The sequence below is a fragment of the Megalobrama amblycephala genome, linkage group LG3 (genome assembly GCF_018812025.1).
Source record: "Megalobrama amblycephala isolate DHTTF-2021 linkage group LG3, ASM1881202v1, whole genome shotgun sequence".
Classification (NCBI taxonomy): domain Eukaryota; kingdom Metazoa; phylum Chordata; class Actinopteri; order Cypriniformes; family Xenocyprididae; genus Megalobrama; species Megalobrama amblycephala.
The window spans coordinates 60158225-60185946 of record NC_063046.1 but is presented as its reverse complement, the minus strand read 5'-3'; the positions used below and the strand labels follow the sequence as shown (position 1 = coordinate 60185946).

At 37.8% G+C, this 27722-nt stretch overlaps 1 protein-coding gene across 2 annotated transcripts; it reads left to right on the top strand.

Annotated features, from left to right (window-relative positions):
* The first annotated feature begins 276 nt into the window (after positions 1 to 276).
* On the top strand, positions 277 to 12728 carry ist1 (IST1 factor associated with ESCRT-III). 2 transcript variants are annotated; one of them, XM_048186352.1, is made up of 10 exons: positions 277 to 434; positions 2157 to 2253; positions 2342 to 2522; positions 4875 to 4962; positions 5045 to 5128; positions 5479 to 5589; positions 5678 to 5860; positions 6647 to 6757; positions 11381 to 11390; positions 11473 to 12728. In XM_048186352.1, the coding sequence occupies exons 1-10, from the start codon at positions 363 to 365 to the stop codon at positions 11637 to 11639; spliced, it is 1104 nt and encodes a 367-aa protein (XP_048042309.1). In that variant the 5' UTR covers positions 277 to 362; the 3' UTR covers positions 11640 to 12728. The 2 variants fall into 2 exon arrangements, with proteins under 2 accessions (XP_048042309.1, XP_048042308.1); XM_048186351.1 differs by having other exon boundaries at positions 11342 to 11390.
* Positions 12729 to 27722: the final 14994 nt, after the last annotated feature.

Here is a 27722-nt window from a genome sequence, read left to right as displayed (position 1 = left end):
GTCCTGAAAAGAAAAAACATGATATTTTCTCTTAGCCAATCATATCACAGTAACAGGATTATCATATCATGATGCATTAGAATATTTGCAGGAACACTGATGCAGATAAAAGCATGAATGAATCATATCACTTTAACTTCACAATCCTACAGTATGTTTCAGTCAGGCATTATTTGGCCTATTTGAGGCATTTATTGCCAACCTGATAGTCTGCCTTGTCATGTAATATCATAAACATGACATCATTAAAAGCATGTGATTGTCCGCCCTGGTGACGGGGTTTCCCCATCATAAGCGATTTTCCACTGGCGACCACGTGACGTGTTTCGTCATGAATGAAGTCACGTCCGATGCGGAAGTGAATGCTAACAGAGCTGTCCGTCAATCCTTCAACGAAACCGAGCTATTTCCAGCGTCTGAAGAGGAATTCACATGTAAATATGACTTTTGTTATATCTTATGTACCGTTTATTAGGCTTTTATGATGATTTGTTAATGTGTCTGTAGGTTTTGTTTACTGAATTAGCCCATTAGCCGCTATTCGAGACTCTTCCTGGTTTGAACAGTCAGATTTCTAACGACTCGAAAACGGGTTTAAATATTATTTATGTCTTCTGAAGTAATCAATGTAGATTAATTAAATCTATCCATGTAAATATTAACAAGTGACTGTTTGTCAGAAAGACTATCGCTCTGTTTTATCGCACTTTATAATCTTGTTTTGGCTGTTGTGACTCAGCTGTCGGGATATGTGAGGGAATCCGACAAATAAGGCAGTGTTTTTTTTTTTAAAGTGTTAGATTATTACCATATCTTTGGACGTGCTTTGGTATTCTTTGTAGTATTTGTAAAGTAGTAATGAAAAATAATGTGTAGTACTTGTACTTGTAAATATAATTCAGAACAAAAGTAACGGATCCACGGTATTTTGATCGGATACCGTGGTACTATTTATGCTTTTTTGAACATAAGGGGCTACTTTTATCTAAAATGATCAGGTTTCTAATTGCTCACTGTTGTCATGATATGGCAGTGACATCACTCACCAAACAGGAGGCGTATCTAACACAGATCTTTGTGATGAGTATCTTCAATAACATGTGAGAGACTAGGGCTGGGTATCGACACAATTTTCACGATTCGATTCGATTACTATTCACATGCTTTCGATTCGATTTTGATTATTTTGGATGTAGTATTTCAGTTTCAGCACATGGCAAATTTTCTAGAGGAAACAAATCTCTCAACTAATGCTGTAAACTACACATGGGAGTCAGCTGGTACTACTATAATAATACTGAAGGTTTAACCTTATTTATATACAAACAATTAAATTACACTCAATGATATTTTTATTATAAAGTTTAGAGTTACATAATCATATTTCTACTCCAATTCATTTTTTTTTTTAAATATAAACATTTAAATCACGGCTGTCATAACTGATTTATTCAAACATGCATTAAATATTGAAGAACATTAAAAATTATAATAAATATGTAATGGTGCATAGATATATTTATCCGAATGTTGCTTTCTAGAGTTCACTTTTCTAGCTGACTAATGAGTTTATGGTCACTGAATGTGTTTTTCTGAGGTAAATGTGACGTTACGCGACATTGTTTACAAGCTTTTATTGACGTCTTTCTGAGGTTGAAAGGATTAAGCGATTACACGAGACATGATACGGATTTCAGTAAGTTGTACTGTATATTTTAACATACCTTCAGATGTTCATGCATGTTATTTTGCGCTGTAACTGGTATTAAAGCGGAGGAGAGGATGTTCACATGCTTCTCTTTAACTGAGGCGCTAAAGCGATCCGTCACGTCACATTAAACAACAGTATTTATTTTCTGAATCTCATAATAATTTGAAATCTGAGACTTTGCTTCATATCAAAAGTAACAAAGCACAAAGATTATTGCGATTTATTGGATGGGAGGCGCTACATATTCTGCTCATTCATCAACTGAAAACAGACTAGACTAATCGATTCTTGGGATTTAAGAATCGATATCGGTTCGTAAAAAAATGAGAATCGATTAAAATCGAGAAATCAATATTTATTTTACCCAGCCCTATGAGAGACTGTTATGACCTTCAATTTGAGTCCTTTCTGTTGCTTTAACCTGATGTTTGGTTCTTGTCCGCAGAGCCCCATCATGCTTGGTGGAGGGTTCAAATCTGAGAGACTCCGTGTCAATCTCAGGCTGGTCATAAACCGCCTCAAACTTCTGGAGAAGAAGAAAAGTAAGTTTTGGTTGTCTACAAGTTGCACATATTTTGAAATTTTGGATGGGCTAAGTTGATCTAACTTAATCTGTTTGATTTGAATTAGCCGAATTAGCCCAGAAGGCTCGCAAGGAAATTGCAGACTACTTGTCGGCGGGTAAAGATGAGCGTGCGAGAATCAGAGTCGAGCACATCATCAGGGAAGATTATTTGGTGGAGGCCATGGAGATCCTGGAGTTATACTGTGATTTGCTGCTCACCCGATTTGGCTTAATACAGTCCATGAAGTGAGTAACCTTTTGTTTTTTTCTCATTAAATGTGACGTTATGCTCTTGGGCTGCGTCCAAAATCACATACTCTTCAGTATTTTGAATAAGTATTTACTTCACGATTGAGCTGCATGATTATGGATAAATTTAGAATCACGTTTGTTTTTTTTAAAATAGAGATCATGATTCTCTGATTCTGAATAGACAACTAAACAATATTTTACTAGAGGTTCTGACAAACTTTTTTTATTTTATTTTGTAAATTGGGTTGAATGATTGATTCAATGACTCTTGCTCAATACTTCACTTGTTTTATTGCTGGATGAATCAGCGTTTTGATCAAATCTCTTGAATGATTCAGTAGCTGGGGTTCCATCCAAACGTGAAGCGAATCTTTTCAAAGTTTGCAAACAAATGCAAATTAGGTGCGTTTCCATCAAGTTGTAAATAAAATGCGGAAACAGCCAATTAGTCATGTGGGTTTAATGTTCACTACATTAGAATTTATTCGGCAAATGCTTTTCCATCTCCTATTATTCACATTAACTCTTTTTCGGACAACTCAAAAATCAGTTCAAGTGTAAAAAAATTTTGCAAATTAAGGGGTTTTTTTTGTTGTTGTTTTTTTCTGTCACTAATTTCTGATGCGATACTTCAAAATGCACATAAAACACGGTGCTGGAAACATAGCTAGTGACAAATAAATGTTTTAACAGTCACTTGTCGCCACCTACTGGTGTAACAATGTAATCGATACACTCTTTATTTGAAGCATCAAGTTGCTTTTAAAAGGTGATTTGGAATCACAATTTTTTTTATTTTTTTTTTTATAAATTGGGTTGAGTGAATGATTCAATGACTCACTCCTAAATTCTTGTTTCATTGTTGGATGAATCAGCGTTTTTGATCAAATCTCTTGAATGAAAGATTCAGAAGCTGGGTTTCCATCCAAACGTGAAGCAAATCTTTTCAAAGTTCACAAAAAACAAACAAATGCGAATTAGGTGCGTTTCCATCAAGTTGTAAATAAAACGGCATCAGCAGAAACAGCCAATTAGTCATGTGGGTTTAATGTTCGCTACATTGGAATTTATTCGGCAAATGCTTTTTCGTCTCCAATTATTCACATTAACTCTTTTTCGCACAACTCAAAAACCACTTCAAGCAAGTGTAAAAACTTTTTTGCAAACTAAGGGGTTTTTTTTCTTCGAAATTTGACGTTTCTATCACTCGTTTCTGATGCGATACTTCAAAATGCGCATAAAACAGGGAGATGGAAACATAGCTAGTGACAAACATATTCTTTAATAGTCACTTGTCGCCACCTACTGGTGTAACAATGTAATTGATAAAGTCTTTATTTGAAGCAAATAGAGATCACGATTCTCCCATGATTCTGAACAGACTACTAAACAAAATTTTACTAGTGGTTCTGACTATCTTCTTTTTTTTTTTTTGTAAATTGGGTTGAGTGAATGATTCAATGACTCACTCATAAATACTTGTTCCATTGCTGGATGAATCAGCGTTTTTAAACAAATCTCTTGAATGAATGATTCAGAAGCTGGGTTTCCATCCTTTTCAAAGTTTGCAAAAAAACAAACAAATGCGAATTAGGTGCGTTTCCATCAAGTTGTAAATAAAACGGCATCAGCTGAAACAGCCGATTAGTCACGTGGGTTTAATGTTCGCTACATCAGAATTTATTCAGCAAATGCATTTCTCGTAATCTCCCATTACTCGCGTGAACTCAAGTCAAAGACTACCTAAAGTGAGCGTAAAAAAAACTTTGTAGTGAATTAAGGGATTTTTTTTATTTGCCGTTTCTATCACTAATTTCTGATGCGATACTTTAAAATGTGCAAAAAACAGGGTGATGGAAACATAGCTAGTGACTTGTCACCACCTACTGGTGTAACATTGTAATTGATACAATCTTTATTTGAAGCGTCAAGTTGCCTTTAAAAGGAGATTTTACTGTATTTTGATCTCTACTGTAGACATCAGTGTTTATATCTGAACTATAAACTTTTATTCCAGTTCTTCTGTGATAATTTGAATATTTGTAAGACAGAAATAATGATACTGTGTGGTTGAAAAGACTGTTTGTGAAGCTGTTTCATACCTATACATGACGACGGCTCACTGCCATTCACAAATCCTCTCTCATGGCCTCATGGTATAGAAAAGTGTCCATCATATGTACACTTCAGAATCTCCCCGGAAGTAGTAGGTTGTCCAGGTACTTTTGCCTACTCTGAGTACTGTTAACTTATTTTGGCACGCACAGTTTTCCGCCTACTATATGGTAGGGAAGCATGTGATTTTGGATGCAGCCATGTTCTTTAATTTCTCCATCCTCTCTTCAGGGAACTGGACCCTGGCCTACAGGAAGCAGTGTCCACACTCATCTGGGCTGCTCCTCGACTGCAGTCAGAAGTGGCAGAACTGAAGATTGTGGGTATAATTTGTGTCTCTTAAATCTGTCTCTGGAGATCTAGAATGAATCATTCATGTCTTTTTCCCCACTCTTTCACAGGTTTCAGATCAGCTGTGTGCCAAATACAGCAAAGAGTATGGAAAGCTGTGTAGGACAAACCAGATTGGAACAGTTAATGACAGGGTATGATGAAACATGTTTGTTTGGAGGTGGTGGGCATTAAATGAACCCATATTAATATTGCTCATAATTTGATTAAGGCATTTTCAAAGCTACTTTAAGTCATTTAAAGCTTTAAGTATTAGTTTTTTGGCATGTAACAGAAAACCTGATCTGAACTTTTGCCAAGATTTGTTTTAAAATCTGTTCAGATGTAATGTATTCCAGCTTTAAGCAGTCAGAGATACTCCTTTTACTTTGATTCCCTAATCTTAAATTGATGGAGAAACCATTCCATATTCCGGGTATCATAAATATTTAAGCGGTAGACTCTATAAGCTGTTGTATTTTCATATTGAGCTATCTTTCTGTAGCTTATGCACAAATTGAGCGTGGAAGCCCCTCCCAAGATTTTGGTGGAGCGTTACCTCATCGAGATCGCCAAAAACTACAACGTTCCCTATGAACCTGATGCTATGGTTCGGGTAAGAATCTATTTCCACTTCCTTTCCAACTCGTTCATCTCTATAAGCAACACTTGTTTCAAACTGTACGCTTCTGTAACATTCACAGCCAGAGGTGTGTCCGGGTGAAGAGGCCGATCTGATTGATGTGAACAGCGACTTCAAGAAGCCAGGAGGTGGCGGAGGCGGTGGAGGAGGAGGGTTTACCACTCCCGCTGTCGGAATGCCTATGCCCATGCCAATGCCCATGCCCATGCCCACGGCTTTCAACTACCCAATGCCCAAAGGAGCTGTAAGACAAACATCTATCTAGCTAATATCACGTGACCATAGAGCTGCATGATTCAGGATAAATTGAGAATCACAAATATTTGGTTAAAAATAGAGATTCTCACACAATTCCAAATAGACAACTAAACAAAATAACATGTAATTTACTAGAGGTTCTGACAAAATGTTAAATTCTGCAGTCTAATTAAAAAAATAATCTGAATTACTTATTTTTGGGAAAAGTCGAGTTGAGTGAATAATTCAATGACTCACTCAAAAAGACTTCGCTTGTTTCATTAATGGATGAATCGGCGTTTTTGAACAAATCTCTTCAATCAATGATTCAATGACCAATACATTTTAACAGTCAATTGTTGCCACCTACTGGTGTAATCATGTAATTGATACCATCTTTATTTGAAGCGTTAAGATATTTTCAAAGGTGATTTATTCTATTTTGATCGCTTCCGTAGACATCAGTGTTTATATCTGAGCTATAAACTTTTATTCCAGTACTTCTGTGATGATCTGAATTATTGTAAGACAGAAATAATGATACTGTGACTTTTGTGAAGCTGTTTTACATGACAACGGCTCTATCTGGCTCAGAATGCAGATCTGAATGTTCGCTGTTATCGTACACTTATAAGGTTTAATAGACATGGAGCCGAACCATTGTCATTTAGGAATAAGATAAGTGGGTGTTTAAATCAACTTTGTGATCTTTTAATGATTAATTGTGCAGCTCTACTTGACCAGTCTGTTAAGCTGAAAAAAGTCCATTTCAAATCATTTTTCTCCCCTACAGGAGCCCTTTAATGGTCCCGTTGGCACCTATGATGGCTTTAGCAACTTCCAGCCTCCAGTGAGAGGAGGGCAGCCCCCACAGCTCCCCAGCTGCCCCCCCACCTATGAGTCTGTAAGTTCAAGTTCAGCACCCCCCCCCACCCTTCCAGACAGACGGAGACGACCTGTTCACCTTTCAGGGAAGAGCAGTTTATTACAGTTCACACGCTGTCTGTTGTCAGTCCTCTGGGGCCGGTTGCACCAGCTGGACCTAAAAAAGTTGCTCTATGCTAGGCTTAGTTACATCCAGCCTAGTCGTCCAGCTGGAGCAGCCGGCCTCTGATCTCACACAGGGAGCCTCACAGGCATGTGCTGCGGATCGAAAACACTGCATTCTGATCTCTCGGGCACCAAATGTTTGACTTTTTGGGGGAAATGCTTTTTAAGTATTTAAGTAGACATTCATATGCTGTATGAGAGTCATATACAGAAAAATATACTAAAAAGGTGAATCGCACATGGGCTGCCAAGAACATGTCCAGTTCATGCGTCGCCTCAAAATGAGAATAAAATAAAGCAATTGTATTTTGCATAAAGAAAATGTCTATTGTTTGGACCAGTAAGATATGAATATTATTATAATTGAGGGGTGGACTTAACATGATTCATTGCCTTTATACAAAAATACAATCATTTTTCTTCTGATTTTGCTGTTTGAGGCATTCATCTTGAAGCATTTACCCCAAAATCTCCTCCACTGTGCATGAGATGCTTACAGGAAAACTTTCTACTCCAACCGCACTGACAAACACGGCCTCATTTATCAAGTGAACTTATGAGCGGATTCGATCATAAATTGGATTTCTATGGCGTTATTTTACTGTCAATTGTCGAGAGCACATTATTGTGACGCGAGAGCATATCAATGTAATGCGCGAGCGCAAATCTGTCCGCTCGCACGCGGATTTCCTTTGCTCTCGCGCAAATCTGTCCGCTCGCACGCGGATTTCCTTTGCTCTCGCGCAAATCTGGACGCGCGCGCTCAAATATACAGTGCTCTCTTATGAACTGCCTCTCCTCTCGCTCAGATATTGCGTGTGCACGCTCAAACTGTTTCCTGCGTGCTCAAACGTGTCCTGCGCGCTCAAACTGCACATGTGCGCTCACGAATCTCTCCGTGCTCTTGCAGAAATTAATTTGCTTTTGGATTAAATGCTGTCAAAAGTTATAAACCAATCAGAAGAGACGACTGATCCATGAAAATGCTACATGGAATCTTATTGGCTGAGAGTGAACTGCGCCTGGAATTCTTTCGACAAAGATATGTATTTTACTTATTCACAATTTAATAATATTTATCAAATGTAACCTAGTCTAACTGCATCACATTACAGGTCAAACCCCGATTTATCTAAACAAACAAACAAAAAATGTTTCTTAAAGTTATTGTGGTCATACGTTTTGTGTTGAATTTTTTTAAAAAAAAATAGGTAACATTTTACAATAAGGTTTTTATTTGTTAACATTAGTTAATGTATTATCTAACATGAACTAACAATGTGCAATACATTACTGTAATTATTAATCTTTGTTAACGTTAAAAATACAGCTGTTTGTTGGTTGTTTACTTCACAGTGCATTTAATAATGTTAACAAATACAACATTTGATTTTAATAACGTATTAGTAAATGTTGAAATTAACATTAACAAATATTAATAAATGCTGAAGAAGAGCAATTCATTATTAGTTAATGTTAACTAATGCAGTTAAATAATGTTAACGCAACCTTATTGTAAAGTATTACCAACAAATATCTTCTGATTTAAGACCGAACAAGATCAGGGTCAAATCGTCATTCCCTTAATACTTAATGTGGAGATCACATATACCACCATAGTCAATTTCTTTTGAGGTCTGGAATTAATGATTCTGATACATCAAATACATTTTAACAGTCACTGGTCACCACCTACTGGCAGAACAGTGTAACAACATTAGTTTCAACGTTCATTTAGCTACTTATTTTAATTGCTGAAATCAGTGTATATTCAGACTATAAATTGTTATTGCAATACTTGCATTATTATTTAATGTTTGCAACACAGATGTAGCAATAGTATGTTGTTGAAAACACTTTGTGAAGCTGTTTAAAACATATAGCTTACATGACCACTGCTTTCAGCAGCAATGCAAAAGCAGGTTTAAATATTCTGGTATGACTGTAATTTCAAAAGGTTTAATAGACATAACCGAATCGTTGTCATTTAGGAATAAGATCGCGTTCTTTTGCTTAATCGTGCATACACAAGAGCTTAGGTATTTTTGTATGTCATGTTTTATACCAGACCTCAAAAGAAATTGACTATGGTGGTATATGTGATCTCCACATTAAGTATTAAGGGAATGACGATTTGACCTGATCTTGTTCGGTCTTAAATCAGAAGATGTTTGTTGGTAATACTTTACAATAAGGTTGCGTTAACATTATTTAACTGCATTAGTTAACATTAACTAATAATGAATTGCTCTTCTTCAGCATTTATTAATATTTGTTAATGTTAATTTCAACATTTACTAATACGTTATTAAAATCAAATGTTGTATTTGTTAACATTATTAAATGCACTGTGAAGTAAACAACCAACAAACAGCTGTATTTTTAATGTTAACAAAGATTAATAATTACAGTAATGTATTGCACGTTGTTAGTTCATGTTAGATAATACATTAACTAATGTTAACAAATAAAAACCTTATTGTAAAATGTTACCTATTTTTTTTTAAAAAAATTCAACACAAAACGTATGACCACAATAACTTTAAGAAACATTTTTTGTTTGTTTGTTTAGATAAATAGGGGTTTGACCTGTAATGTGATGCAGTTAGACTAGGTTACATTTGATAAATATTATTAAATTGTGAATAAATAAAATACATATCTTTGTCGAAAGAATTCCAGGCGCAGTTCACTCTCAGCCAATAAGATTCCATGTAGCATTTTCATGGATCAGTCGTCTCTTCTGATTGGTTTATAACTTTTGACAGCATTTAATCCAAAAGCAAATTAATTTCTGCAAGAGCACGGAGAGATTCGTGAGCGCACATGTGCAGTTTGAGCGCGCAGGAAACAGTTTGAGCGTGCACACGCAATATCTGAGCGAGAGGAGAGGCAGTTCATAAGAGAGCACTGTATATTTGAGCGCGCGCGTCCAGATTTGCGCGAGAGCAAAGGAAATCCGCGCGCGAGCGGACAGATTTGCGCGAGAGCAGAGGAAATCCGCGCGCGAGCGGACAGATTTGCGCTCGCGCATTACATTGATATGCTCTCGCGTCACAATAATGTGCTCTCGACAATTGACAGTAAAATAACGCCATAGATTTCATCCTATGTCAAAGGGAGGAACATATAAATCAGAAAGGCAAAAATGTTCTTAATGCGCACATCAACTAAAGAGCATATATTAAAAAAAAAATTTGCGCTCGTACCAGTAATGTAATAGTGCAGTAAATATCACAATATGCATTAATAATATTATATGTGCAAATTAACAATTGCTTTGTGATAATTACATCACTGAAGTTATTTAATTCTAAATGATTTTCATAAAAAAATTATATATATATATATATATATATATATATGAGAGATATGACATTCAAAGTATGTAAAGTAGTACAACTAATTCTCTTTCATTGAATCCAAAAGGTTTTAATTATATTTTGCTTCATATAAAGGTATTTTAAAGATTTTGAAGTGTCAAAAGGTCATTCGGTTTAACCGTCCAAACGCCAATACAGCCATTTCATTTGTGATTAAAATATCTTAAAAGTAATAAATGTATATATTTTTTATTCTGGCCTGATTTTATAACATCATATATCAACATAATGCAAAATGGTGTTAAAATTATGTGTAGAAGTCGTTGCTTTGTTATGAGAAAGAATGTCCAGATGAATGAATTTCATTGATGTCATTCGGAGTAACCAATATAAAGGGACCATTTTGGATCAAGTCATGTGGTCAATATCATGTGACCGGATGTGACATCATTCAGACACCTGCAAAGGACCACATGGTCATGAAGCAAAGTAACTAACTCTCATTTAACTATCTGAAAAATTCATGTTTTCACTCTCATACGCATGTCCCGAAACATCAGGTCATTCGGTGCAACCGCTATAAAACATGGAAAATGTTGTAATAATTTAAAAACTTGTTCTAAATATAAAATGTTTGATTGTCCTTTTGCTAGCTAGATATCAGCCTGTTAGCATTGATTGAAAATATCGTCATTCGGTAAAACCGAAATTTTGGTTAAACCGAATGACTTTTTTGGTGACAAATTTTGTCCATCTTGTGAAAAATGACAAAAGCAGTGATAATTGATTATTAAAAAAATACCTTATACCTTTATAATATATAATATACCTTTAAATACCTTATTTGTCGTCATATATAGTGGGATGTATTTAGGACATCTTTTGTGCATATGGTTGTTAGGAGATTTCTGTATGTTGACATTTAGGATTCTTCTTCGCACGTCTTTATAAATGAGGTCCACACGTTCACTGTTCTAACTCATCATAACTCACATCCAGATTGTTTCACACTAATGAAAGCAAATTAATACTAATCCTTCACAGTATCAGTATTGATTATTAGTTGCTGTAAATGTGTGAATCATTGTTAACGTGTCTTCATGTGCTTTATTAAGATCGACGATTTGTCATACAAACCCTCTGATTCTTCCCAGGTCATCCCAGGTATGTGTTCTCTCCTAATATGATTTTCCCTCCACTCCCATTATGATAATCATATTCCTAAAAGCTCTTGTTTTCTCTCTAGGCCCATCTCCATCTGCTCAGATCTACGACAACTCCAACCTTCCCGAGCTCCCGTCTGTTCCCGACACACTCCCAGCCTCCTCCTTCGGAGCGAACGCCGGCACGTCAGACGACATCGACTTCGACGACCTGTCACGACGCTTCGAAGAGCTCAAGAAGAAGACCTAATCGCACAGAAGATCTTCCTCACAAGAATAATTCAATGTACCCTGTCCATATTCACATACTCAGATCTTCTGGTGGAGGTGTAATATAGTATTTCTTACCTAACACAATGAAGGATGGGATGCAGTATAGACACGTGTGAGCGACAGTAGCAGATATTTATACAAACGGACTACTGACAGAACACGAGCACTTTGCATAGAGGGTCTAAACGTAATCATCTGTAGTTTAATCTGCGCCATTTATGAGAAATGATCAATGACGTGTCCCCCTTTTTTAGCAAACAATGTCTACTTTCTTCCCCAGCAAATCAGAAGTCACTCCTCTTGGTAAAGCAGGTATAACCTGTTGCCGTTATTTACGCCCAGAATTGTGTAACGACCTCTTTTGAATGACTGTGAGCCTGCATAAGACTAAGATGTCATGAGTTGTCAGTGCAAAGTGACTCTGCTGTTTTTGTTATTGACCGAAAGCCGTTTAGACGTGATGTTCGAGGCAATAGTGCTGTGAGCAGTTCTGGTGGCCTGAGAGCAGAATTTCACCCTCATGTTTAATGAATCATATCTTTGTCATAAAGTTTCTGTTCGTTAATTGATTTTAGAAATTACACCCGTCAGCCTTCTTAATTTGACTTTAAAAGGAAATGCTTTTTATTTGCTCTACAGTTGATACACTCCTGTTTCTAGTCTTGTCTGTGTGTTTTCTTGCCTTAGTTTCCATCTCTTAAACTGTGGCCTTGCCGTTCCACACCTTTCTCTGGGACATGTGACTATCTGACAGCTTGTACAATGAACACCACGTTTAACAAGTCATTTACATGCTAATTCTTCTCTTTGGTAGGGGTTTTACCTTATATTACTGACTTATCTGTTGTAAGAATCGACTGTCTTAAGTTTGTTTTGAAAGAGTGAGGATTGTATAGTAGGTTTTATATCTGTGTGACTGCTTTACCCTTGACTTTATAACACTAATTTGTGTTTTTTTCCCCCCTCGAATCATCTAAATATCACTCTGGCAATGTTTAGGTATGTTTGATGCTGATTTTAGCTTGCATTGAAAACATGCCATATAATAAAGTCTATTTGCTCATAACCTTCTGACCTAGATTCACTGAATGAGTAATATGAAGGTGTTTCTTTTCTTCAAACAAACAAAATCCACAACACGAACTTTACTAAGCTGCTGTAAAGTTTTTCCATTAATAAATGCAGCAGTTTTTTATGCTTGGGATGTGATGAAGCTTTATAGCCACTAGAGGGTGAAGTAATACAACTAATAAATATAACACTTTTTTTATTCTCAATCACTTTAGCTTCAGTTGAGATCTCTGAAAACTTATTTTCTTGTTCACATCAGTTATTCATTTAAGCAAATTGAACGTGTGCAAAAAGTACAGCTGTCTAGAATTTGCACAATAACTAAATACTGATCAAAACTGATGAATACATACAAATGTGCTTATTTTTGTGGGAACAAATAGGCGTTCATATTTAACGATTATAAACATGCAGACTGCTGGAATACAAAATCACTTGTTTCAGATTGAGCCTGATTTGTGAAAACTTTCACAATCATATTTTATCGCGTTGCAGTGATTTGTCATTGCTCTGTCCCCTTTTTTCCCAAGACGTTTGATAAATCATCTCGTGTTTAAAGAATGGTCATCTAGCCTGCTCATGCTAAGCTCAAATAGACTATTGTGATTTGTGACTCATTTCACAGTGTAATTTTGGTCATTTAACCCTTCCTTGGTTCCGTAACTTCACTATTGTGATTTGTGAAAGGTTTCACAGTATTGCTTTTGTCAGTTAACCCTTTCCTTTAGCCTGGATGCCAGCCGAACTTAGCCCCGCCCACAACATTTTTAGGTCGGGAAGTTCGGTCTGCACTCGATCCGTAGAGGAGTAATTATGCACGAACAGAAACTGTTCGGACCAATCACATTGTCAGGGCGATGATTGACAGATTATCACCAGAAACGTAATCAGCCACCTCATCAAAGAGCGTTTGGGGAGTTTGATTGACAAGCGATCTAACCAATCAGAACGCCGCATCCGCCATTTTGTCCGACAAAGCAGTCAGGAGTTAGAAGATTAACCTCGGTGGAGTTAAACTTGAAAAATTGTGCATATTGACGTCTTTCCGCGTTTGAAATAACATTCATTCTCATGTTCATTCATGTTTATTTGATGCTATAAATGGACTAGTAGGAAGAGGTGATCGGTTCACGAGCCTCTTGAGCTGAGGCGCTACAGCAATCTGTCACGATCATGGTCACAACCCATTAAAGAGCCACAAAACGGTTTTTATTGTTTGAATTTTTTTAATAACTACACAGTTTGAAAGCTGGGACTTTGTTTAATATCATAAGTAACCTGCTCTGTCTCGTCTGTCGATGTGTTGTCAGTTTCCTCTTTGCTCCGCGATGTATTTTCCACTCGTGACAGCGCCACGGCTTGTTGGACAAAGCAACAGTGACTAAGGGGGGCGGGTCTTTGCGAAAGGTCAATTAGTTTACAACAATGGTGGCTGTTGTTGAAGAACTGAGATGTGTAGATTCCGCCATCGCGTCCGTTATAGAAGATATCGACAGCGCATTAATTTTAAAAGAGGAACAGAGGACCGCGATCAAGGCATTTGTCGATGGGAAAGATGTCTTTGCCGTCCTTCCTACGGGATTCAGCAAAAGTTTGATTTATCAGCTGGCCCCGATGGTCGCTAAGAAGAGTTCTGTTGACAACTATGCGTCACTCAACATACGTCACTTACTCTGTAGCTCTGATTGGTTGTAGGTCTATCCAATTGAGGACTTTCCTGGATCGGTTGAAATACGCCCCCATAATCAAAGCCCAATGGAGCAGTATCAGACTCATATTCTGACTAGAATTGAGTATGACCACGTCAGGCTACCTTTCCTTAGTCCTTAATTTAGCTATTCTGATTTGTGAAATCTTTTACAGTACATTTTTGGTCAGTTAACCCTTCCTGGAGTCTTTAAATTTCGTCTTTAAAGGTTTTAAATACCACTGCTCCTCTTAAACCTAAAAAGTCTCAAATCAAAACAGAACCATGGATTAATGATAACATCCGCACTCTGAGGCGAGCCTGTAGAAGTGTAGAACGTAAATGGAAAAAGGACAAATTGCAAATTTCTTATGAAATGCTTAAAAATTGTCTTGGTGTTTTTCGGAAAACTGTGAAATCTGCTAAGTCTAAGTACTTTTCTAGTTTAATTGCTACAAATCATAATTGCTCCAAAGCTTTATTTTCTGTTAGACTCTGTTTTAAATCCTCCTGTGAATGTGATTTCCAATCCCTCAGTGTCATTTTGTGAAGGTTTCTCAAGATTTTTCTCGAGAAGATCACTGCTCTAAGATCTCAGTTGCAACCAGTGGCTAATGTTTCACCTGACTTTTGTTGTTCTCCAGCCATATGGAGTGTTTTTGACCCAGTTTATCTTCAGTCTTTCAGAGAAATTATTGATCATTTGAAACCTACTTTTTGTCCTAATGATATTCTTCCTACTCGTTCTTTGAAACAAATTTTTGATATAGTTGGGCCATGTCTTGTGTCTTTTCTGAATAAATGCTTATGTTCAGGGACTATCCCTGATAGCCTTAAAGAAGCTACTGTCACTCCTCTTCTCAAGAAACCTTCACTTGATGATAGTGATTTCAATCATTTTCACCTATCTCGACTCTTCCTTTTCTTACTAAAGCTTTGGGAAAAACTGTTTTTATTCAGCTGCAGTCTTTTCTTAGCTCTAATCACATTTTTGAAACTTTCCAATCTGGTTTTAAGCCTCTACACAGCACAGAGTCTGCTTCATTACGGGTTTTTAATGATATACCATTAGCGACTGACTCTGGTGAATCTGTGATTTTGATACTATTAGACCTAACCTCGGCTTTTGATACAGTTGATCATTCTCCTGTCCCGTCTGGAAAGTTCTGTGGGCATTCAGGGAACTGTCCTCAGTTGGTTTAAATCTTATTTGACAAATAGAAGCTTCTCTGTTAGATTAGGTAACTTCTCTTCATCACCTACTCAGCTCTCTTGTGGAGTACCGCAGGGTAAATTCTTGCACCTATTCTCTTTTCTCTGTACTTACTTCCTCTGGGCTCCATCTTCAGAAAACATGGTGTATCATTTCATTGCTATGCAGATGATACCCAAATCTATTTACCCCTGAAACGTAACTCAAATGCTGCTCTGGAAACTCTTTTTGTATTCCTAGATGAAGTGAAATTGTGGTTCTCTCACAATTTTTTGTTCGTGAACGAATCAAAAACCGAGGTTATAGTCTTTGGCCCCCATGATAGCTCTGGGAGCAAAAACATCGACCTGGGGCCGTATTCACAAAACATCTTAAGGCTAAAAGTAGCTCCTAACTTGCTGATTTAGGAGAAACTCTTAAAAATAATGGGCGTGTCAGTCCTAATTTTAGGAGTCCTAAATTTTTGCTCTAAGATTATTTCACAAAACATTTTAGCGCTAAAACTAGCTCTTAAATCTGTGAAACGTTAGGAGTAGTCAAGAGGAGTCCTAAGTCACTAAGACCAAATCACAAACAATCATAATCCACCCAAAGACACTATACACCATTGAGACAATAGCGATAGATCCTTAGGTGCTGAACTTTTTCTTCATAAATGCAATATATTTTGATGAGACGCCAAAAAAAAAAAAAATCTTTAACAAAAAAATAAATATTGTCCGATTACCTGTGGCAGTGGTTTTCATGAGTTCACACTTACAAATGATTAAATAGAGTAAAAAAATTAAAAAAAATAAAAATAAGCGTATTTGGTGTGCTGTCCAAGGGGATCGAGGGCTCTGAGCTTAGAATTTAGCCCAAACCCAAAGTTCTTCCTGTTCTCCGAGAGAGAAGAGTGGGGTGGCGGAGGGATACAGAAAACTGTCAAAGTAACTATATGCGAGTCGGCTCTCGTCTGTGTATTCCTCCTCTCGAGCTGATTAGAAAGACCATTTGAATGTGTTTCTCCCAAACTTTGTTTATAAAACATAATTTGTCGCTTGCATTTTGCATTCTCTTGAGATGCAGACATCCAAGAGGTGGACAATTAACTATATTAGTTTAATTAGTGACACTTAGCCTACATTTTAAAACCTTTATTTGAATATGGCAACATTTTAATTAAAAAATATTTGTTTGAATATGGCAACATTTGTATTTTAAAACCTTTATTTTAATATGGAAACATGACGCCTCATTCTACAATATTTCTATGATTAAATCGCTGACTCCTCCCCATCAGCCAATCACTGTGTGTTTACTCCATAGCAACGAGGTCAACCCCGCCCTTACTCTTAGCTTAAGACTTCAGTCTATTCCTTAGTAAAAGTTTGTCTCAGCAGCTTTGTGAATAGGTCTTAAGAGAAAACTCTTAGCTAAGAACTTTTACTGCCATTTAGGAGAACTCTTAGTGGTAAGATAAAATGTTTTGTGAATGCGGCCCCTGGACTACCTTACTCCTTTTACCTCATCCTGCATTAAAAACTTAGGTGTTTTTTGGGACCAGAACCTCAAATTTGAAAAACAAATAAACTCTGTGATTAGTTCTTGTTTTTTTCAGCTACATCTCTTCTCTAAGATTAGATCCTCACTCTCCGAAAAAACCTTAGAGATTGCGATCCATGCGCCATTGCAATTCTCTTTATTATGGGATGTCCAAATCCTCTATTGCCCGTCTTCAACTAGTGCAAAATGCCACTGCAAAATTTCTCAAAAGAAAACGCAAATTTGATCATGTTACCCCAATTTTGAAATCGTTGCACCGGTTACCTGTGTCACAGACACGTCAGGCTCCACCATCCACTAATCACGGTGCACTCAATCACCGAAGTACTGATCACCGCCACCTGCACGTCATTATCACACTCATCAGCACCACTACAAAGAGCACTCACACACAGCACTCCATGTCCGGTCTCGTTTGCAGATACTTAAGTGTATGCTTACCTCAAGGACTCACCGCTCTCTACTTACCTGTCTCCTGTGTCTCCTGTGTCTCCTGTGTCTCCTGTGTCTCCTGTGTCTCCTGTGTCTCCTGTGTCTCCTGTGTCTCCTGTGTCTCCTGTGTCTCCTGTGTCTCCTGTGTCTCCTGTGTCTCCTGTGTCTCCTGTGTCTCCTGTGTCTCCTGTGTCTCCTGTGTCTCCTGTGTCTCCTGTGTCTCCTGTGTCTCCTGTGTCTCCCGTTCTCCCAGTGTGTTCCTAGTCCATGTGTGAGTGCTCCTTTGTCTCCAGCGATCTCCAGCTCCAGCGATTCCAAAGACTCATTCATTTGAAAACAGAAAGGACTGTAACTATCTCTATTCACCCCTCTCATCATCATCATTATCGTCACTTCACTCCTGCACTGCTATCTATGCTCACTGGTTCTAATAAAGACTACTTACTTGTACATCTCTGTGTCCGACCCCTCTGTAACGTAACAACCTGTACATTTTAGAATTGAATTCAAAATTCTTCTTTTTGTTTTTAAATCCCTAAATAACCAGTCACCAAGCTATCTGTCAGAGCTACTCCACCCCTACAATCCCACACGAAATCTGAGATCCGGTGATAAGAGTTCTCTGTGTCCCCAGATCACGATTAAAGCAGAGAGATGATAGAGCCTTTGCTATCGCTAGCCCCAGGCTGTGTAACAGTCTCCCGGACTATATCAGATCGGCACAGTCTATAACTATTTTTAAATCTTCTCTTAAAACTTACTTTTTCTCTTTAGCTTTTAATTCAGTATGAGTATATGATGTGAATGTATGTAGCACTTTGTACTTTCTTTTTCCTTCGCTTTATTGTTCAGCACTTTGGTCAGTCATGCTTGCTGTTTTTAAATGTGCTCTATAAATAAAACAACCGTGAACCTTAAATTTACTCTTGTGATTTGTACAAACTTTCACAGTGTAGTTTTGGTCGGTTAACCCTTCCTTAACTTCACCATTGTGATTTGTGAAAGGTTTTATAGTACAGATTTGGTCAGTTATCCTGTCCCTGGGTCATTAATACCACTGTCCTAATTTGTGAAAACTTTCCCAGTGCAGTTTTGGTCAGTTAACCCTTCTCTGATTGTTTAACTTCATTTTTCTGATTTGTGAAAGGGTCATTAACCCATCCCGGAGTCCTTAACTTCACAATTGTGATTTGTGAAAAGCTTCACATTTCAGTTTTGATCGGTTATCCCTTCCCTGAGTCATTAATATCACTATCCGGATTTGTGAAATCTTTCATGGTGTGGCTTTGGTCAGTTAACCTTTCCTGGAGTCCTTAACTTCACTGTTGTGATTTGTGGAAACTTTGATAGTGCAGTTTTGGGACATTACCCATTCAAAACAAAAAAAGTCCAAAAATTCTAATCTATTTCAGGGTTTTAGGACTCTTTCCTGCAGCAGCATTCTATATGCATGTACGAATGATGATGATTACAGTGCTGCTCAGGCAAGGAGAATGAGAGGTGGAAGGATGAGGCGGAGCCTGGAAAATTGGAGGGTGTGGAGCCAGAGAACCAGATAATAATATTTTTACATTATCATTATTATTATTATTAATCTCTAACAGTGTTACAGTCTCTACACAATATACAGTATACAATAATATACATTACTATTACTAGCAGAAAGCACTGAGCTCACCTACACCACACACTGATGGTGGTTGTACCTTGTTGAAGGTACCCAAGTTCATCTGTTGAATCCATTGTGGGTCAGGTCTTCTGTAACTCTTAAATCAGGAGAGCGCAGGAACTAAACGCAGATTCTTTAATGTGCACAAAACACAGGAATCAGAACATAAGAACAGTGGCCTGTTACACAAAACTAGTTGAACGAGCTCTGAATTTAGACTGACAAAACAATTTTGGGGAAAATGAGTTCAATGGAATCAATGAGTTCAATGGAATCAATTCAGTGGAATCAATTCAATGGAAAGGATTCCGGAAGAGAATACAATGCTGAATAAAGTCGTAGTTTTTGTTATTTCTGGACCAAAATGTATTTTTGATGCTTCAAAAAATTCTAACTAACCCACTGATGTCACATGGACTACTTTGATGATGTTTTTATTATCTTTCTGGACATGGACAGTATACCATACATACATTTTCAATGGAGGGACAGAAAGCTCTCGGACTAAATCTAAAATATCTTAAACTGTGTTCTGAAGATGAACGGAGGTCTTACGGGTTTGGAACGATATAAAGGTGAGTCATTAATGACATTTTGGGTGAACTAACCCTTTAAGGGGACTGAGCTTTGGCATTTTTCCGTCATGTACTCATGCTCTCAAATAGCCAAGACTCTTGGAATATAGAAACCTGGGCTCTGGGAACACAGATATGCTCACGTCTCTCCTCTCCAGTGCTCGTTGCTGCAAGATAAAATATTCCTTAAGATCACTGACACACATTGGTGATGATAGCCTCGTGGGCAGCACTGACACATAGCGCGACTGTGCCTCCTGCAACCCGAGTTCAATTCCCGGCTCGAGGTCCTTTGCCGATCCTGTTCCTCTCTCTCCACCCCATGCTTTCCTGTCTTGTCTGTACTGTCCTATCCAATAAAACCATGAAAAGGCCAAAAATATAACTTAAAAAGGCCTGGGGCCTTAGTGGTCAACATGTGATCTATGTGTTCAGGAATGCAGGGACCTTAGTAATCACCTCTTGTCATAAGTGAGGGATCCTGGGGCTCTGCTAATGTGGACATGTAAATCAGTGTTTCCATCCCAAGGGAATTTGGGAAGGGTTTCCAGGCTTGAATGTCATTTCAGTCAGGACCACTTTGTCAAGAATATTATTTATTACAATTATAGCATACAGTTAGCGTTGGCGGAATGGTTTTGTTCTGGGCAAAACTCCCCACGCCTGTCCATGCAGCCATGCTTAGACAGAGCAGGGAAAGCAGCAAGTCAAACCTCCCTGGGGTACAGAACAGATCCAGTATATGCATACATAATTACAATACACAGCATATACTGCAATGCAATACAGTGATGATTATATGAACAAATAAACGTTCTCGAGAGATGTTATCTTATCTTCTCCTGATGTTATCTTATGTTTACCTAATAAAAATTTTAGTAAAGATTTCACAGCAAAAAAGAAAGTGGACTATTTTAAAATTATACTGAAAGGCCTTATACTATAGGCTTTATAGGGTTAAATCTCCAGAGGTCATAAAAGAGTAACATCTGAACAGCATCTGTACAGTGTAGTTCTCCTTTGAACACCAGGTGGAGACAAATATCCATAAACATAAATCTTGTTTAAAGTAACATCTTAACTTACCAGGCACTTTGTTTGCAAATAAATCGTCACAATTCATCTGGTTCACAGGTTTCAAGTGGTCATGACCTCAACATTACCACTGCTATTTGTGGAATGGCCTGTCCTACAGGATTACTCTGGAAAGGCACATACTATTATCATTATTTACATACAGATAGGGTAATAAACTTTAAACATTAATGATTGCTGCTGTGACTGCTATTCTTTTTATTTTTTCCACAACAGCCCTGTTGAAAAATCCAGCATATGCTGGTAAGGTAGGTTTTGAAGCTGGTATGCTGGTCCAGGAACTGGTCCTGGACCCTAAACCAGCTCAAACCAGAATACCAGCTTCAAAACCTACCTTACCAACATATGCTGGACTTTTCAACAGGGAGCTACAGTAGTGCATGTTTACACTCATGAATAATCATTTGAAGCATATTGTATGTTTTATACACAATGAAAATAGCCTGTATTTGACCGAAATTCCAGAATCTGAGAAGCTGATTAGAGAGCGTGGTGAATGTTTATGGTTGTCAAATAACATTTTGAGTTTAATAAGATTTTCCAAATAAATTGGAAGAATAAACATGGTGTCCTCCATATGATTACTGTCCTTTTTGACAGCAAAGCATTTAAATGCAATGCATGTTTTAGCACATGGCTAGCATGAATTAGCATGTCATTAGCATGAAGTAACATGTTGCTAACATGATTTGTTGCATAAAGTTTTAAGATGCTGCTAGCATGTTTTAGCATTTTGTTAACATGGATTATCATTTTGCTAGCATGTTTTAGCATTTTGATAGCATGAATTATGTTGCTAACATGATTTAACATGTTTTAAGATGCTGCTAGCATTTTTTAGCATGTTGTTACCATGAATTAGTATGTTGCTAGCATGTTTTTGCACATTGATAGCATGAATTAACATGTTAGCATGTTTTAACACTTTGATAGCATGAATTAACATGTTGTTAGCATGTTTTAACACTTTGATAGCATGTTTTAGCATGTTGTTAGCATGAATTAGCATTTTGCTAGCATGTTTTAACACTTTGATAGCATGTTTTAACACATTGATCGCATGAATTATGTTGATAACATGATTTAACATGTTTTAAGATGCTGCTAGCATTTTTAGCATGTTGTTAGCATGTATTAACATTTTGCTAGCATGTTTTAACACATTGATAGCATGAATTAACATGTTGTTAGCATGTTTTAACACTTTGATAGCATGTTGTTAGCATGAGTTAGCATGTTGCTAGCATGTTTTAACACTTTGATAGCATGTTTTAGCTTGTTGTTAGCATTTTTTAACATTCTGATAGCATGAATTAGCTTGTTGTTAGCATGAATTATGTTGGTAACATGATTTAACATGTTTTAAGATGCTGCTAGCATGTTTTAGCATGTTGTTAGCATGTTTTAACACACTGATAGCATGTTTTAGCATTTTGATAGCATGAATTATGTTGCTAACATGATTTAACATGTTGCCAGCATTTTAGGATGTTGCTAGCATATTTTAGAATGCTGATAGCATGTTTAAACACATTGTTAGCATGAATTAGCATGTTGCTAGCATGTTTTCTGAGGATAGTCATTAAGCTTTGCTAGTGATAGACAGCTTAAATACTCTAAGTCTTATTGTGTAAAAGTTTGTCAAGCCAACATAATTAATGAATTGCATAAAATTACAGCATATAAATGATATGTGATGATAACATACCATGACATCATATATGACAAATAACACAATCCAATGCAACATACAGTGCATTTCTCTGTGTGTAAAAACCACTGCTAGAGAAAACGAGCGTTTACGCAATTGGACTATTGAATCAAAACCTTAAAGCAGCTACTGTGATACAACAGTCTATATCAAATTATATTAAATACATTAAATTATTGGTCTCAGAGATAGTTTAACAAAGATAGATGAGATATAAAAGAACTTAATTCCTAAGATGGGCATGGACAGGTATCTCTAAAAGGTTATTTTTGTCATCATTTGTCATGTTTTCATGCTCAGCGGACTGTAGCCGTCCTTTTCACATCCTCTGATGCCGTGACCTATAACTATGAGCCCAAGGCATGTTTTCATGCCTGCTAAACTTGACCTATAGGTCCGGCCTGGCTCATATATCCCAGGTTTTTCATGTGGAAAAAATGGCAACAACCTTCAGATGTCCTGTCTTTGTGTTCATAAATTCATATAGTTTTGTTTTTGGCAGAGGAATTTCTCTTAAAGGAAGTTGCTACATATAGAAACCTGTCTGGTGGCTTTGTCACGAAATGTTTTTTTTTGCGGTATCAAATAAAAGACTTGTCTATATTTATCTCCTGTATTCAACACACAGCTTTGAGGATATTCTAGCTGAAATTAACAAACAAGGTCAGAGGTCATTCACTATATAGTGCTAAATTTACTGCAGCCATGTTAACACCTCTCTGGCAAGTGTTTACGGGGCGAGAGCTTTGAGATCCCACTCATTCCAGCCTCGATGTCACCGTTTGTGCTCTTTCAGTAATGTCAATGTTCATACCAGAGCAACACCTCTCCAGGTATACTTTTACAAACGTCAATCTTATCTGCTCTCTTTCTCTCTCTCTCTTTGTGTGCACTTGATAATAGAGGTGAGATCGGTTACAGACATTTTGGAGAATGTGCAAAAGGCTATTTGTGTTCACTGCATGATCTCAAGTTACAAACCTCATACTGTAACAGAATATTTTGATTCAGAGCCCAAAATGGGTGTGTATGATCAATAACACACTTTTCACATCACTCTAGACATTCATTTGTCATCTGCTGTCAGAATACACACAGTTTCAATGAGTCTAAAAATGTCATGTGTAACCATCATGTCAAAAGTAATAGATTTTCCTTCTTCAGATACATGCGAGTGTAGACATCTTAAAATGCTGTTTTCCCCCCCAAAAAATATACATTTCAAGATAAGTAGTATTTTTCCCCCACAACTTTGGTTTATAGTTAGTTACTTGTGATTAGGCGTAATTAACTGTTATTACTATTGTAAGTACTAGTGGTATGCGGTGTTGTTGTAAAACGAGGAGTTTATATATATATATATATCTCAAATGTAAATTTATGTCCCTGTTACACTTAATTTTTCTGATTAAATAAACATTACACAAAAAAGAGAGACCAAATACAATTCTATTTTGTATTTTTACACTGTAATGTTCTGTTCTGAAGATGTACCTTTAACTTCACCAAGCTGATTGCTAAAAAACCCCACATTCATCACATTTTCAGACCATTTCAAGATTGATTTTGATGTGACATAAAGCAGTGATATCTAAGTGGCTGAGTTGTTTACTTACTTTTTAAGTCTTCCCATTAACGGCATCATCCATGTAGGAGACGTTCTCGAGACCTTGTGCTACGTTCCCTAAAAGTCCTCTTAAAAGTTCCCTAAAATCTCCCCTTAACAGAACATTCCCATATTGTTCCGTTAGTCAGATGGAGACGTTTAATTCGGGACTGCGCTGCAACTTCCTGACCCCTTTGGGAACGTCGGCTAAGAAGCCCTCATTTATTCATATAGGTGAAATGCAAAGTTCTCGTAAAAATAATAATAAAAGATAAATTACAAATAGTAAATCCTTACTATCTGTCATTTCCATATAGAGAATGGGAACGTTACTAGGCGACGTCCTTGACACCAGTGGGGATGTCCTGAGAACGTTCTGGGAACATCAAATTTCCAAATAAAATTTGGTTCCCTAAAAGTTCCGAGATCTCCACATCATGACCATCTCGGAACATTTTGGGAATGTTACTAGTTGACGTCCTTGATACCAGCGGGGACGTTCTGAGAACATCAAATTTTCAAATAAAATTTGGTTCCCTAAAAGTTCCGAGAACTCCACATCATGAACATCTTGGAACATTTTGGGAATGTTACTAGTTGACGTCCTTGATACCAGTGGGGACGTTCTGAGAACATCAAATTTCCAAATAAAATTTGGTTCCCTAAAAGTTCCGAGAACTCCACATCATGAACATCTTGGAACATTTTGGGAATGTTACTAGTTGACGTCCTTGATACCAGTGGGGACGTTCTGAGAACATCAAATTTTCAAATAAAATATGGTCCCCTAAACGTTCCGAGAACGTCCTGAATGTTTCGTTAAGGTCCGCCAAATAACGTCCCCAACCCTTTGAGATCTCCACATCATGAACGTCTTGGAACGTTCTGGGAACTTTACTAGGCAACATCCTTGAAACCATTGGGGACATTCTAAGAACGTTCTGGGAGCTGATTTCCAAATAAAATATGGTTCCCTAAACGTTCCGAGAATGTCCTGAATGTTCTGTGAAGGTCCCCGAAATAATGTCCACCAACCTTTTAAAGAACTCCACATCATGAGCGTCTCGGAACATTCTGGGAACGTTACTAAGCGACTTCCTTGACACCGGCGGGGACATTCTGAGAACATTCTGAGAACATCAAATTTTCAAATAATGTGCCCCAACCCTTTTAAGATCTCCACATCATGACCATCTCGGAACGTTCTGGGAATATTACTAGTTGACGTCCTTGACACCAGCGGGGACGTTCTAGGAACATCAAATTTTCAAATAAAATATGGTCTCCTAAACGTTCCAAGAACGTTCTGAATGTTTAGTTAAGGTCCGCCAAATAATGTCCCCAACCCTTTGAGATCTTCACATCATGAACGTCTTGGAACGTTCTGGGAACTTTACTAGGCGACATCCTTGAAACCATTGGGGACATTCTGAGAACGTTCTGGGAGCTGATTTCCAAATAAAATATGGTTCCCTAAACGTTCCGAGAATGTCCTGAATGTTTCGTTAAGGTCCGCCAAATAACGTCCCCAACCATTTGAGATCTCCACATCATGACCATCTCTGAACATTTTGGGAATGTTACTAGTTGACGTCCTTGATACCAGTGGGGACGTTCTGAGAACATCAAATTTTCAAATAAAATATGGTCCCCTAAACGTTCCGAGAACGTCCTGAATGTTTCGTTAAGGTCCGCCAAATAACGTCCCCAACCCTTTGAGATCTCCACATCATGAACGTCTTGGAACGTTCTGGGAACTTTACTAGGCAACATCCTTGAAACCATTGGGGACATTCTAAGAACGTTCTGGGAGCTGATTTCCAAATAAAATATGGTTCCCTAAACGTTCCGAGAATGTCCTGAATGTTCCGTGAAGGTCCCCGAAATAATGTCCACCAACCTTTTAAACAACTCCACATCATGACCGTCTCGGAACATTCTGGGAACGTTACTAAGCGACTTCCTTGACACCGGCGGGGATGTTCTGAGAAGATTCTGAGAACATCAAATTTTCAAATAATGTGCCCCAACCCTTTTAAGATCTCCACATCATGACCATCTCGGAACGTTCTGGGAATATTACTAGGTGACGTCCTTGACACCAGCGGGGACGTTCTAGGAACATCAAATTTTCAAATAAAATATGGTCTCCTAAACGTTCCAAGAACGTTCTGAATGTTTCGTTAAGGTCCGCCAAATAACGTCCCCAACCCTTTGAGATCTCCACATCATGAACGTCTTGGAACGTTCTGGGAACTTTACTAGGCGACATCCTTGAAACCATTGGGGACATTCTGAGAACGTTCTGAGAGCTGATTTCCAAATAAAATATGGTTCCCTAAACGTTCCGAGAATGTCCTGAATGTTTCGTTAAGGTCCGCCAAATAACGTCCCCAACCCTTTGAGATCTCCACATCATGACCATCTCGGAACATTTTGGGAATGTTACTAGTTGACGTCCTTGATACCAAGGGGGACGTTCTGAGAACATCAAATTTTCAAATAAAATATGGTCCCCTATACGTTCCGAGAATGTCCTGAATGTTTCGTTAAGGTCCGCCAAATAACGTCCCCAACCCTTTGAGATCTCCACATCATGAACGTCTTGGAACGTTCTGGGAACTTTACTAGGCAACATCCTTGAAACCATTGGGGACATTCTAAGAACGTTCTGGGAGCTGATTTCCAAATAAAATATGGTTCCCTAAACGTTCCGAGAATGTCCTGAATGTTCCGTGAAGGTCCCCGAAATAATGTCCACCAACCTTTTAAACAACTCCACATCATGACCGTCTCGGAACATTCTGGGAACGTTACTAAGCGACTTCCTTGACACCGGCGGGGACGTTCTGAGAAGATTCTGAGAACATCAAATTTTCAAATAATGTGCCCCAACCCTTTTAAGATCTCCACATCATGACCATCTCGGAACGTTCTGGGAATGTTACTAGTTGACGTCCTTGATACCAGTGGGGACGTTCTGAGAACATCAAATTTTCAAATAAAATATGGTCCCCTATACGTTCCGAGAATGTCCTGAATGTTTCGTTAAGGTCCGCCAAATAACGTCCCCAACCCTTTGAGATCTTCACATCATGAACGTCTTGGAACGTTCTGGGAACTTTACTAGGCGACATCCTTGAAACCATTGGGGACATTCTGAGAACGTTCTGGGAGCTGATTTCCAAATAAAATATGGTTCCCTAAACGTTCCGAGAACATCCTGAATGTTTCGTTAAGGTCCGCCAAATAACGTCCCCAACCCTTTGAGATCTCCACATCATGAACGTTCTGGGAACTTTACTAGGCGACATCCTTGAAACCATTGGGGACATTCTGAGAACGTTCTGGGAGCTGATTTCCAAATAAAATATGGTTCCCTAAACGTTCCGAGAACATCCTGAATGTTTCGTTAAGGTCCGCCAAATAACGTCCCCAACCCTTTGAGAACTCCAC

What these genes read in the sequence shown, in the direction of transcription:
- ist1 (XM_048186351.1), top strand. Translation starts at nt 363, where the DNA reads ATGCTAACAGAGCTGTCCGTCAATCCTTCAACGAAACCGAGCTATTTC. An exon ending in AAGTGGCAGAACTGAAGATT is followed by an intron (nt 4,963 to 5,044) that starts GTGGGTATAATT and finishes ACTCTTTCACAG; the next exon opens with GTTTCAGATCAGCTGTGTGC. An exon ending in TTGGAACAGTTAATGACAGG is followed by an intron (nt 5,129 to 5,478) that starts GTATGATGAAAC and finishes ATCTTTCTGTAG; the next exon opens with CTTATGCACAAATTGAGCGT.